Source organism: Caretta caretta, chromosome 2, assembly GCF_965140235.1.
Source record: "Caretta caretta isolate rCarCar2 chromosome 2, rCarCar1.hap1, whole genome shotgun sequence".
Taxonomy (NCBI): domain Eukaryota; kingdom Metazoa; phylum Chordata; order Testudines; family Cheloniidae; genus Caretta; species Caretta caretta.
This window is the reverse complement of record NC_134207.1, coordinates 266,891,374-266,904,415: the sequence shown is the minus strand read 5'-3', so window position 1 is coordinate 266,904,415 and position 13,042 is coordinate 266,891,374. Positions and strand designations below refer to the sequence as shown.

The 13,042-nt window shown below is 63.5% G+C and overlaps 1 protein-coding gene across 1 annotated transcript in view; it reads right to left on the bottom strand.

Moving 5' to 3' along the window:
- Nucleotides 1–1,663: 1,663 nt before the first annotated feature.
- PTPN23 (protein tyrosine phosphatase non-receptor type 23) overlaps nucleotides 1,664–13,042 on the bottom strand; it is a 43,482-nt gene continuing 32,103 nt past the window's right edge. The window contains exons 16-25 of the mRNA XM_048837309.2: nucleotides 12,503–12,811; nucleotides 11,049–11,203; nucleotides 10,475–10,626; nucleotides 9,640–9,819; nucleotides 6,714–9,090; nucleotides 5,902–6,086; nucleotides 5,347–5,451; nucleotides 4,756–4,894; nucleotides 4,489–4,602; nucleotides 1,664–4,268 (exon numbers count right to left, since the gene is read on the bottom strand). Of these exons, the coding sequence (XP_048693266.2) occupies nucleotides 3,714–4,268; nucleotides 4,489–4,602; nucleotides 4,756–4,894; nucleotides 5,347–5,451; nucleotides 5,902–6,086; nucleotides 6,714–9,090; nucleotides 9,640–9,819; nucleotides 10,475–10,626; nucleotides 11,049–11,203; nucleotides 12,503–12,811 (4,271 nt within the window). The 3' untranslated portion in view covers nucleotides 1,664–3,713. The remainder of the gene's footprint in view (nucleotides 4,269–4,488; nucleotides 4,603–4,755; nucleotides 4,895–5,346; nucleotides 5,452–5,901; nucleotides 6,087–6,713; nucleotides 9,091–9,639; nucleotides 9,820–10,474; nucleotides 10,627–11,048; nucleotides 11,204–12,502; nucleotides 12,812–13,042) is intronic.

The following is a 13,042-nucleotide window of genomic DNA, read 5'->3' as shown; positions in this document are numbered from 1 at the left end:
GGCAGAGAGACTGGGGTAGGACCCGGGGGTGCTGGATGAGTGCCTGGCCTTGTGCCCTGTGCTGCTGCATGGCCCCCCCCACCGCCCCTGCTGTGATGGCACCTCCCAGGTGACCAGACAACGGCCCCATCACTACAGATTAACAGAGTCCCTTTTGACATAGGCTTTTACTCAAAAGAACAGTCATCCTGGGGCAGCCCAAGGGGCCAGCTACTTCTGGCAGGCAGAGCCTTAGAACACCCAGACCCTGGGCTTGTATCCCTGATCACTGTGGTTCATAGCCGTCAATGGACCTAGCCTCCATGGCCTGCTCATTCTTTCTTAAGCATTAGTGTTGTTTTGGCCTTCACACCATCCCCTGGCAAGGAGTTCCACAGGTTCCCTGCCTGTTGCATGAAGTTCTTCCTTTTGTTTGTTTTAAACCTGCTGCCTATTAATTTAATTGGGGGACCCCCCTGCTGCTTGATTTACGTGAAGGGGTAAATAACACGTCCCTAACCACTTTCTCCACACCCATCATGACTTTATAGACCTCTGTCATGTCTCTCCTTAGGGGGCACGTCTATAAGCGGACCGAGCCCAGGTTTTGTAATCGCACCTGCTAAGGGAGCTGGTCCATGCCCCTAGTCAGCTTTGTTGCGCTGGCCCCTTTTGAATGCTACGGGATCTGAGCTGTGGCAACCAGCGCGGCACCCAGTATTCAAGGGGTGGGCGTACCACGGAGTTATAGTGGGGTAGTATATTGTCTGGCTTTATTAGCTCTTTCCACATTGTTCTCCAAGAACGATCCCTGCTGACACCACCGGCCTTTTCTGGAGCGGTAACGGCTGATTTAGAGCCCATCTGTTCCAGCCATCGTTGGGACTGTTTGCCGATGTGCACTACTTTGCCTCTATCAGCGTGGAATTTCAGCTGCCATTTTGTCACCCAAGCCCATGCCAGCTCTTTGTACCGCTCCCGCCAGCTTTGGACTTTAGCTTGAATAATCTTGTATCCACTGCAAATTTTGCCACCTCACTGGGCGCCCCCCTTTTCCAGTTCTTGTTGAATACGCTGACGAGCCCCTGCTATTTACCACACACCTGCTAGCCCTGCAGAAAACACAGTCACGCTGGCGTGAGCCGGAGGGCTCTGGTGCACCCCAACCAGATGCTTTACCTAGTTCCCACCACGTCTAGCTGGGCAAGTGGGGCTGGATGGGGGCTAAGTACCTCGCGTGAACCATGAGCAGGAAATAAAGGCGCTGGGATTCCAATCCCCAGAGGCTCTCCCCTCAGCACGGCAGCTCTGGGAGACCCAAGACCCAGCTGCAGGACTGCACTGCACATGGACTAGACCCATTGCTTCAGTCCGTCTGCAGCTGGGCTCTGGGGAGCGGGTGATTTAGCACTTCCGAAAGCCTGCCAGCCCCCCAGCAGGCTGCTCCCAGAACAAGCCCAGCACACGCTGTGGCAGCTTCCCTGCCAGGTCCCTGGGGGAAGGCCCGGGAAAGGTGAGCTCAGACTCCAGCCCCATTGGGCTAGAAAAGCCCACGCAGGCAGTCCAACAGGACAGGGGGGAGGGGTTCCATGCCACAGCCATTTCCCAGCTTGGCCATGGCACAGGATTCCCCCACCCCCCATCTCCAGCAGGGTTTAAGTCAGGTCCACAACGCCCCTGCGGCCCAGAGCAAATCATCCATTTATTGGAGTAGCAAAGAGCTGAAAAAGTCAGTTCTAATTACAGAGTCAGATCAGAACATGGAGACGGACAATGTTACATTTGTACAAAAGCAGAGGAACCGAGCGCGCCAGCGGGGGCCGTGCGCCGTGGCCATTTCTGCCCAGGCCGCCGGAGGCAGACGCAGCAGCACCCAGCCAGGGCCCAGCGCTGAAGCCCGGGGGGGGCTGTACAGTATGAGATGCAGGCCAGACCCAGGGGGAAACTAGTTACCGAAGCAATCGAGGTCCCAGCCCAACCCCCGCAGCAATGGGTGCTCCCAGGGCTTGCTAAGGATATGGCTGACCAGGTCTGCTTCTGTCAGCCCCACAGCTTAACACAGAACAAGCCCTTCTCCCCAGGCAGCAGCGGGCCACCCGCTCCTAGGCCCAGGAGAGGCCAACCCAGCGGCTGGGATGTTGCCTGCCCCCCCGAGACAGTCGCTGGCTCTGTAGGACAGCCCCAGGGGGTGGACACCGACTCCACTTCCATGCGCGGCCTGCGCCCCTCCGCGCCCAGCGGCTGGAGAGCTCGGGGCAAGGTGCAGAGAATCAAAGCGACTACAGACACAAGGAACGACCCATCACCGCTCTACTGTCGTGCGCCGCGTACTCCCTCCTCCCCCTGGGACAGGGGCCTTGGGGCTTTTCACCCTCCCCGGCCCTGCTGCCAGCAAATCAAGCCCCCTGGAACACAGGGCCCTGCTGAGTAAGCCTGCCTCAGCCGCCCACCCCAAGCCCAGGGCTTGTGCCACCCCTGGCTGGGGTTACCCGGCTCTAGGTGCCCTCGGCCTGCAGGTTACCCTGGGCTGAGAGCGCAAGGCCCAGCCCCTGCTCTCGCTGTACCAACCCCCTGCCCCTCACAGCTGTCCGACCAGGCCAGGCGACAGGCCCCAGCTCGGCTCAGGCCGAGGGGGCACCCGAGGCACCCAGTCCCAGGAGAAGCACTGAGGGAGGGGTCACCGCATGGTTCGGGCAGGGCTGGCCGCGGTGCCCGGGGCCAGCTGGGCACACGCAGTGCCGTAAGCACATCCGCCAGCAGCTGCCCCCAGCCGTGCGGTGCTGGGCAGGGGCATTAAGGCTTTAGGCTGGTCCAGGGGGTTTCAAGGCCCCCCAGACACTAAAACCCTCATGTAAACTGCTGCCACATGTGGGGGGGGGGGGGGGAGGAGAGAACGACTGAGGCCAAGGGGGGCTGGAATTGCTCACTCTTCCCCAGCGCCAGAGCAAGAAGGGAGGGGGGCAATTGGGCCCCGTGAGGGGCAGGGAGCCACGCTGCAGCCAGCGAGCCAGGTGTGTCTCCAGGCAGGCGCCTGGGACAGATTTAGGGCTTCACCACGGCCACCCCTCAGCACTTGCCCTCCCTGCCAAAGGCTGCCCCAGGACCCGCGGGGGTGGGGGCTTCCCGGGGGGCTCTCAGCCAGCAGCCCTCCATGGGGTCTCCTGCAGGAGCTTCCAAGGGCTGCGAGCTGAGGGGTCCTGCCTGGAGAGCGGCCAGCGTTCTCCACGCCGCAGGGGCGGAGGCTCCTTCCCCTGGGGGCTGTGAACGGAAGAGCCGGGGGTATTGCAGGGCCCCCCCAAACCCCCAGGCAGGAGCAGCAGCAGGGGGGCCTTCTCTCTCTGCTGGACCAAGGCCAGGTCTCTGCCAGGAGGTGCTTGGGGACAAGCAGCAGCCCTGGCTTAGCCCGCAGAACAGCTGGGCTGGAGGGGCTGTAGCGGAAGGGAAGGGAAGGCTGGCTCTCCATGCTGCGGGGGTCACCCTGGGCTAGCTGCCGGGGGGCCCAGGCACTGAGTGTGGCGCAGGCTTGTAGTGCTGTGTGCGCATTTCGCAGCCCTCCCAGAAGCCCAGGACTGAGTGGGGACAAGGGCTGTGGTCCAACACCCCAGATTCCAGCCACCACACTGCGGGGGCTCCCCCCCAGTCCTCTTGGGGCAACAGAAGGGGCATGCTGGCATGGCCAGGGAGGGGCTGTGCGTGCCATGTCCCCAGAGCCAGGCCAGGCCCGGCCCCCTGGCTCAGGTTTTATTGAGTGTCCACAGTGGGTCCAGCATGCTGAGGGGGTCGTCGCTAGGCCGGGGCCCCCGCAGCCCCTCCCCATTCTGGGGCTGCAGGAAGCTCTGCTTGCTCATCCGTGGCTTGCCCTTCAGGGAGCTGTCCAAGGAGAAGGCCTCAGGGGTCAGCGACGCCAGGAGCTCCAGCGAGGAAGAGGAAGGAGCCAGGCTTGTGGCTGAAGGCTCCCTGCTGGGTCTCTCCTCTACATGGTTGCTGCTTTCGGCTTCAGGGAGTGGCACAGGCATGGTGGGGGCGGAGTGGGCAGGGGGCAGCTCAGCACTGGTTGGGGGTACGGGCTCCGTCAGGCTGGGCTGGGCGACACTGTCGGGTGCTGCAGGAACCGCCCCTGGGCTCGCAGCTTCGGGCGCTGCTGCCGGCTCGGGCAGCTGCCAGTTTGGGGGAGGCTCCGGGCTGCCACCAGGGGGCTTGATGCTCAGCTTGGCGATAGTGGCCTGGATGGAGCTGATGGGCATGTCCCCGCCCAGCACCAGGTCCTGCGGGTCCTGATGCAGGTACAGCTGGAAGAGAAGTGAGAAGGTGGGCCCAGGCACTTCCTTCAGACAGGCCCAGCCCGCCGCCCGCCGCCCCTGCCCCACTCCTCTCAGCGTGGATCAGCCGCCAGAGCCAGCCCCGGAGCCATAGCAGAGGCTGCTGAGCCTGGCGCCAGACAAGCGGAGCCTGCGGGGGGGGTGTCTCCAGAGCCCCGCTCTGCCACCGCCTGGGAGCGCGGGTACCCACCTTCTGGGCGGCACTGCTGGGGGCTTTGCTGGGGGCCGGCGTGGTGACCCCGTGTCTCTGCAGCACCTGCTCGGCGTGCTTGAGGACAGCTTCATAGCAGAACTTGAGATGCAGCTGGAAGAGAAGCAGCCGGTGAGGGCCCTTGAGCCAAAAGCTGACGAAGGCCCAGGCGCCAGGAACGGCCAGAGCCGACTCTGCCCTTCGAAGTGCGTCAGGGCACTGCCGTGCCCGCTGCCTGGCCCCCCCCCCGCCCTCCCAGCTCGTTACCTTCTCCTGCAGCATATGCTTCCTCTGCTGGCGCATCCTCTTCACCAGCCGGGCCAGGTCGGGGATGCTGTTCCCGGCCTCCACCTCCTGCACGGCCGCGTACATCAGGCAGAAGGCGCCGGTGCGCCCCACCCCAGAGCTGGTGGGAAGAGAGTGCCCAGGGGCCATGACCGGGGACCCTGCCGAAGCCCGGGCAAGCCGGAAGTCCCTGGCCCCTTACCCAGCACTGCATCGTGGGTAGATGGTCCCTCTCCCCAGGGGCCAGGGGCTCTGGGAGTCCTCTGCCCCGCACAGCAGGGCTGCAGTCTGGCTTGGGAACTCCTGGGGAAAGGGCCAGCCCTGCGGTCTCCCAGCAACGCGCTAGCTTTCTACGCTGGGCTCTTCCTCTGGCCCGGGAGGGAGGCTTGCTCCAAATGAGCAGGGCGCCCGCCCTGCTCCCATGCCCCGGCAGGAGGGGAGCCGCCTGTTGGGGGAGACCTGATGCCCGCGTGGGTCGCTGCTTTGGGCCTTACGCTGGGCCCAGGCAGCTGCAGCGACTGACTCGCTAGCTGGGGCTGAGCGGCGAACCCGGCCCCGGGAGGGCTGCCTTACCTGCAGTGGACCACGATGGGGGTGTGCAGGGGGCGCTGGTGTAGGTAGTGCCCGTGTACGTCCTGGATGAACCGCAGCAGGTTCCCCTTGCTGTCGGGCAGGCCCCTGCAGGAGGAAGGGAGGAGCTGCTGGCGAGTGGGCAAGGACCTGCCGTGCCCAGTGCCAGAACCTGGCCCGCCAAGCCATGCGGGGGAGGGCTTCCACCCCCATCCTGGGAGGTGCCACGCTCCTCCCAGTGGCACAGGGCCTGATTTCCCCTCCCCCCTAGGGGCCTGGTAGGGCATACAGTGCTGCTAGTGAGGAGATCTCCCCTCAGTGCCACCACACAGGGCCCTGGGGGGCACCAGCTGGGCTCCCAGGGCTCCACAGCCAGGCTGGGAGGGAACAGAAGCTCTGCCCTAAGAGAGCGCCTGCAGCCCAGCCCAGCCCCCCGGGGTGGGAAGTTCTGATCCAGTCGGCTGGGTTCTTCCCCCGGCACAAGTGTACCAGGAGCCCCCAGGGCCCTGACCCCCTTCTCCAGCCCCCCAGACAGGTCCCCCGCCCCGTGGCACATACAGCTCTGGCCAGGCCGTGAACTGCAGGTGGATGACAGTGCGCTTCAGGCTCTGGTCGCGGAACTGGAGGGTGATCATCCTCTCCACGTGCGTCGGGGCGACCTTCAGGCTGGTGAGGATCAAGGTGATGGGGCCCTGCACCATGGGCTGGCCCCGCTCCAGCGGGAAGTACCGCACCACCTTCTGCTGCGGGGCGAGAGACCGGGCTCAACACGCGGCGAACAGAGCCCAGGAGCACAACACAAGGAGTGGAGCCCTGTCCCCCAGCCCAGAGCCACCGCCCCACCTCCTGGCCCCAGCCCAGAACACAACGCCAGGGCCTGAGCCACTGGCCCTGCCCCCCCGGCCCCAGCCCAGAACACAACTCCTGCCCCAGGCTCCGGGGCACAGACCAACAAATTGCTCAGAGGACCTGGCAACGCAGAGGGCCCACCAGCAGGCTCCATGCCAACACCCAGCCAGAACTGGCCAGGAGCTCAGCTTTCAAGTGAGACCGTCCCTACCTTGGCTGGCACCCTGGCTGGCCGGAAGGACCTCCAGAAGTCATCAAGCCCACCCCACCATGCTGAGGCAGGACCAAGTAAACCTGGACCATCCCTGCCGGGGACCCACCACCTCCCTGGGAAGCCTGATCCAGAGCGTAACGACCCTGTTCATTCAAAAGCTTTCCTTAAGACCCAGCCTACAGCTCCCTTGTCTCAAGCAAGTGGGCACAGAGAACTATTGATCACCGTCCACTTTACCCCCCTGCCTCCCTTCATGGAAGCTGCCAGGTGAGAATGTCCTGCCCTGAGGAGCTCCTGGAGATCCTACCTTCTCTAGTTCCTGCTCAGAGACCAGCATGACTAGGAGGGAGACCTTCTGTTCGTAGATCATCAGCCAAAAGTCAGAGGCCGTCCCCACCAATGGGGCCTGGGTGGCGATGATGGTGGGGCAGTAGGAGGACAGGTCCTCCACCTTGCTGGCATTGATGTAGTCGTCCTTGCCCGACTGCAGAACGATGCGGTTCTTGTCGTAGGGCATGATGTCCTGGTGGCGGTTTTTCATGGAGTAGCAGCGGGCGATGGCGATGGACAGCTGCCGGGCATCCCTCTCCTGGGCATCCTGGAGCTCCTTCCAGATGCCATCCAGCTCGGGGACGCTCCCAGGGACAGGCCTCTCCAGACTGGCCACCACGCCCCGGAACCGATCCAGCTCGGAAAGCAGCCTCATGATATGCTCAGGCTTCTCGTACGGGTCGTTCTCGATTAGCTGAACGGCCTTGGGTTTCTGCCCCTCCTTGGCATCTGCCTTGGTGGGCTGCAGCAGCGGCTGGTTCACCGCCGTCTTGGAGCCCCCGTGCTGGCTCTCGGGGCTTGAAGACAGGAGATCATCTGTGGAAGAGCTCTGCCGGTGGAACTGGACCTCAGCAGGGCCCTGTGCCAGCGGGGCCGCGCCGGGGGTGAGTGATGGGGGGGGTCGCTGTGGCAGGGAAGGGGCGCCAGGCACAGAGGAAGGCAAGATGGCTGGAGGCTGGATAGCTAGGGATGGCTGGGGGGATGGCGCCGGTGAAGGGATGGCAGGACCCGGGACAATAACGCCGCCTTGCATCTGGCTCAGAACAGGACTGGGTGAAGATGGGACATGGTGAGGGCCGGACTGACTCGAAGACGGGGGCTGGGGACCAGCCAGTGGCATGGCGGAGCCAGGCGGCATCTGGTTTGTAGGGGGCCCTGGATGGCAGGCAGAAGGGGCAGGACAGTAGGGCATTGCAGAGACCACTTGAGCTGAGGAGCCGGCTGGCATGGGCTGCATGCCTGCCAGCGAGGGGTGAGGGTGGAGCTGCTGAGCCGGGGCCAGCATAGCGGCTGGGAGGCTTTGAGCCCGTGGGGGAGGCCCGCGGGGCATAGCTGCAGGGAAGGAGTGAGGGGGGTTGTCCTGAGAAGGAAGCGGATAGAGCTGTGTTCTCAGCTGGCCATGGATCTGGGCAGGGCTGGGAGGCTGGGGAGAAACGTGCACCAGCCCCGAATGCTGGCCAGGGAACTGGGCCGGGAACTGGGCCTGCGGCTGGTACATGGGCAGGGGCTGGACCTGGGCCTGAGGCAGGTACTGCTGCTGTTGGAAGCTCGGAGGGGGCGGCCCCGCTGGGAATGGGGACTGGGGCTGCTGGCCGAATGGCTGGACGCCGCCTTGGGTGTAGGGGAACTGGGCGGGCAGGCCGAGGAAGCCGCCCTGAGGAGGGAGCCCTGGCGGCTGGTTGGTGAGCCGCGGGGGCATGGGCCCGCCCACGGCCCTGGGCGCAGTGTAGCTGGAAATGGGCGCCTGGATGCTGTCGACAGTTGTGGTGGCCGGGCGGACCACAAGGGGGTGAGGAGGGCCATCGCTGCCTCCTGGGGCCTGGCCACTGAACCGGGGGGGCTGGGGTGGGCCCATGGCTGTGGGGAGGCCGCCTGGCAGAGCCCCAGAGGAGGAGACAGGCTGCCCCATCCTGTAGGTGGCATTGGGGGCAATAGGAGCTGGAGCAGAGCCAGGCATGGGCACATGCTGGGGGGAGGATCTCTGGGGAGGCACCTGGGGGCCTGCGTAGCCGGGCTGAATGGGGGCAGGGGCGGGGCTGGGGTGCCCAGGGCCTCTCCTCAGGGTGCCAGCCGGGTAAAGCTGAGGGCTAGGCGACGGGGCAGAACTTGGAGGTCTGTGGGGCTGCATCGCCTGGGATGGCAGCACAGGGGGCCCGCTGTAGGTCTGTGGGGGGAAGGGGCCTTGCAGAGGGCTCCCAGGGGCACCTTGCGGGGGGGTCGCCAGCCTGCCGGGGAAGTAGTGTCCCGGCAGAGGTGCCAAAGCACTGAACTGAGCAGGGTTAAAGGGAATGCCAGGCTGGGCTGCCATTGGCCGCTGTAGCGGAGCGTTGGCTGTCCGGGCGCCGGCCGGGAAAGCCTCCGGGCCTGGGGGCCTCACGCCACCACTGCTGAAGGCCGGGTTGATGGAGAAGGCAGCCATGGCGTCCGCAGGCAGCCTGGTGAGATGCGCTGCCAGCACGTCGGGGGGCAAGCTCCGGAGCTCTTCCGGCAGGTCGGCCAGCGAGAGGGAGCCCAGCTGCTGCAGGTCTGCCCCGTCCAGACCGGCCGCGAGGTCCAGGTCCCGCTCAGAGGCCTTCTTCTGCAGGGCCGGTTTGGGAGCAGTGGGCCTTGGAGGCGGCTTCTTCTTCATTTCTCTGCCAAAGCAAGAGCAGGCACGTGAGGAAAACCCAGCTCCCTGGCGCCGGTGCCTTGAACGGAGAGGCTTTGCGCTCCCTGACCCACCAGCCCAGCTCTAAGGGCCGGCGTCATGGGCGCTGGCAGAAGGTACCTCCAGCCTCTCCTGCAGGGACCCCCCGTGGGAGCGGGGAGGGGAGAGGGGTTTGGGCTCTATTGCTGAGTCAGCCAACAGCAGTGGTGGATTCTGCGCCCTTGACACCCAGCTGCGGCCCTAAGGAATGGGCTGAGGCTTCCATCCTGCACGTCCCATTTCATCCCCAGGCGCCGTCGTGTCGCTGTTAGGGGCTCTCTTGTGCCACTCGGTCTCTGCACCGCTCCTAGTCACCCTCCCACGCTAGGGGACTTGGGGGAGCCTGAAACACCCCAACGTTCGGGTTCTCAGCGCTACGGCATGCCCAGCCCCCACACAGAGAAACATGAACATGGTGAACGAGCTGACCACTGCAGACGCAAGGAGTAGCAGAACCCACCCCGCAAGGTGGGCCGGATGTGGGGCAGTGACCTACCTTTCCAGGACCTGCTGCCGGCTTGCTTCAGATGCTTGGCAGGCCACTCGGGCCTTCTCCAGGAGCTTGGCTGCTTTGCTCTCCAGATCCGCATAGAAATCTTTCCCTTCCTGAGACTTCTTCATCAGGTCTTCATAAGCTTCATAGGAGGCCACCAGTGTCTGCAGCGTGGTGTTCCACCTGGGAGAGTCAATGCAGGGCATGCAGTGGGGGGCGATATTAACAGAGCAGTCCTGGAAACCTGGGTGATTGTGGGGGTGGGGGTTGAGAGCAAGGCTCACTGGCCTCTATGCGCCCCACCCCTGGAGTTGGTTTGTTTACACCCCAGCCATGGCACCAGCACATTCCAAATCAGGGACCCGGCCCGTGGGGGGCCCAGGTTTCCTCTCCTCCACTGACAGCCCCGGGGGACCACTCCTCTGGTTTATAGCTGAACCAGCCTCAAAGCAGTCAAACACTAGGGCCTGCAGGGGGGCAGCCTATGGGTGCCTTGGGGTTAGCGCCATGGGGCACGGCAGGCAAAGTCAGCAGCAACCACCACGGGCCCAGCTGGGATGTGGATCTCTGCACAAGAAGAGCGGAGGGGCTGGCGAGGCCCGCAGACCCCACCCCTCTGGCCGCGCCAGCCAAGAGGTGCTGGGGCACACAGAGCGAGCGGCTGGCTTCGGGCTCGCGGGGGGGCATTCCCCACCGGAGAACGGGAGATGGCAGACCCTGGCCGAGGCCTGGGCTCATTTTACACAGCACAGGGCCAGCGCTGCATGCGAGGAGCGGACTCTGCTGCAGCGACCGCCACTGCCCCCTGCGGGCGACGCCATGCTTCCCACCCACTCACTTGTGCTCCACCTCAGCCAGGACCTTCCGCACTGCCGCATACTTGACATTGGCGTCCGTCAAGGCCTTCAGGACGTTCTCCTGGGCCGCCAGGTTCTGCTCCAGATACACCTTGATCTGGTCGTACTTCTTCAGCTGCTCGTCGAAGAGCTTCTGTCAGGGGCGAGAGGAGCAAGCTAGGGTCAGCGGGAGAGCCGGGCTGAGTGCGAGGCTGGGGAGCTCAGCGGGGAACCCCACAAGCTGAGTGCGGGGAGGGCTGGGGCCAACTGAGAGTGGCAGGAAGAGGCCGCGATAGGAGCATGATACCTAGCAGGGCGGAGCAAGGCCCTTTGTATGACTGGGGGGACCGCAGGCGCCATCATCAGCTCTGACCAGAGATACTAGTGCACTAGGAGTGCGGAGAGCAGCGGAAATGGCCCAGGAGATCACTCCTCTCCAAAGGGGATGTGACCACGGCCGGCAGGCAGGGACAGGGAGGAACAGCGGGGGGGGGGGGGGGCAGTCTGTGTGGAACGTAACAGGCTCAGCTCAGTCCCAGGCGAGGCAGCAGCTCGGCACTCTGCCCCGGGCCTCACCCTCATCTCCGAGTGGTCGGTCGTCACTAAGGAGGTGGTGATGTCGTCCTTCTGGATCATCTCACGGAGCTGCTGCTCCAAGGACATCCGCTGGTCCTTCATCTCCTGCACTTTGGACAGGATCCGCTTCAAGTTCTGCAGCACCTGCTTGTCGTCTGAGGGAGGAAGGAGAAAGCCATCACCACTGGGGGCGCTCCGCAAGCCACTGAGGAGCCTGCTCTGTACAGGTTCCATACTGTGGTCACCCAGCTCACCTAGCTACAGCCACCCCCCGGGAAAACGATCCCTCGGACAGGCAGGTACCGCTCCTGTTGGTGCCAGTGGAACCTGACCCCCTGCTCCAGGGCTAAATTTGGCCCTTGCTCAAGACACGCTGTGGGTCCAGAAGCCAAGCAGGCCTCCTGCCTCCTACAGCCCCCCCAGGAAGTCTCCAGCTGACATTCAGAGGACTGGCGATGGAGAGGCACCACCGAACCTAGCCTGCTCACCCAGCCCTGAAGCAAGACAGGATGAGCAAGCTGCTGGTGTCAGATCAGACTCCGCCCTGGGGAGCAGCTCCGGGGTCTCAGCCAGAGCAAGGGTGTGACATTAGCTGGAGGCATTCTGCCCTTTACACTCCACCCATCACCCACAGATCTGATCCTCTGCCCTGTCACTATTAATCTAAGCCATGCAGCAGGCAGCATGCTCAGCAGTGCTGATTGGCCAGTTAATATTCGGCCCCTGCAACCATTTAACCGAGTTGCCTGGAGGTTCTCGCAGCACTGCAAGTCTCAGCTGTCTCTCTAACCACCTGGGAGCTGGGGTGCATCTGTCTGTCTATGTTCCAGAGCTCGGAGCCTCGGTAGGTCAGAAATTTCACCTGGAGTCTAGACCCAACCTGCCTCCTGATCCAGCCTGTGTCCCCATCACTAGCTCAAGTTGCAGTGGGGGAGGTTTAGATTGGATATTAGGAAAAACTTTTTCACTAAGAGGGTGGTGAAACACTGGAATGCGTTACCTAGGGAGGTGGTAGAATCTCCTTCCTTAGAGGTTTTTAAGGTCAGGCTTGACAAAGCCCTGGCTGGGATGATTTAACTGGGAATTGGTCCTGCTTTGAGCAGGGGGTTGGACTAGATGACCTTCTGGGGTCCCTTCCAACCCTGATATTCTATGATTCTATGATACTTTATCTGACCCCACAGGCTGGGAACCAGCAGAGCACTGCAGAGGGACCCAGCTGGAGCCCAAAGCATGGGAGGGACAAGGCCAAGAGGGAAGGCACTAGCTTGGGGCCCACAGCAGGAGCAGATTCATTCTTCTGGGGCAGCGAGAGACAGGGAAGACCAAGGAAGGAGAATAGCCTGGATCTCAGCATTAATGCCTCCAGGCCAGCGAGCCGGCACAGCTCAGCCCCAGCCAGAGCTCTCCAAGGGAGGAGCGAGGTTCAGGGTGCCATGGCGCTGGTTGCTCACCTTCCGTCAAGGCCGGCGCAGGCAAGGCAGTCCGCACCTGCTCCAAGGGCCCGCTCAGCAGTCGCAGGTTGCTGATGTGCAGGTTCATGGCTTTGTGCAGCTCCGTGTTGGTGAAACTGGCCTTCTCGTGCACCTCCATGTACTTGGCCCACTCTTTGCTGACCTCAGCCAGCCCCGGGGAAGGGCTAGGAGGAGAACCCGGCTTGCCAAGCAACTCCTGCAGCTTCTGGTCCTGCAGCTCATCATCATCCAGGAGGTCCCTGATCTCCTTCAGAGAGGCCTCCACGTCGGTGAAGACTCCCGAAAGCACTGGAGGAGCAGAGACCCAGAGGCATTAGGACACTGGAGGTGTTTCCAGCGAGGCTGGGCAAGGCCCCGGAGCACGACTGGAGACTGAGCCGGCTCCACCTAGGGCCCAGTGCTAGGACAGGTGCAGCGAATGGTCTCGTTTGTCCCAGTGAAATTAGCGAGCTTCACCAGCATACCGGGGGTGGCAGAGGCAGAGACAGGAGGTGGCTGGTCAATCAGGGCAGAGAATAG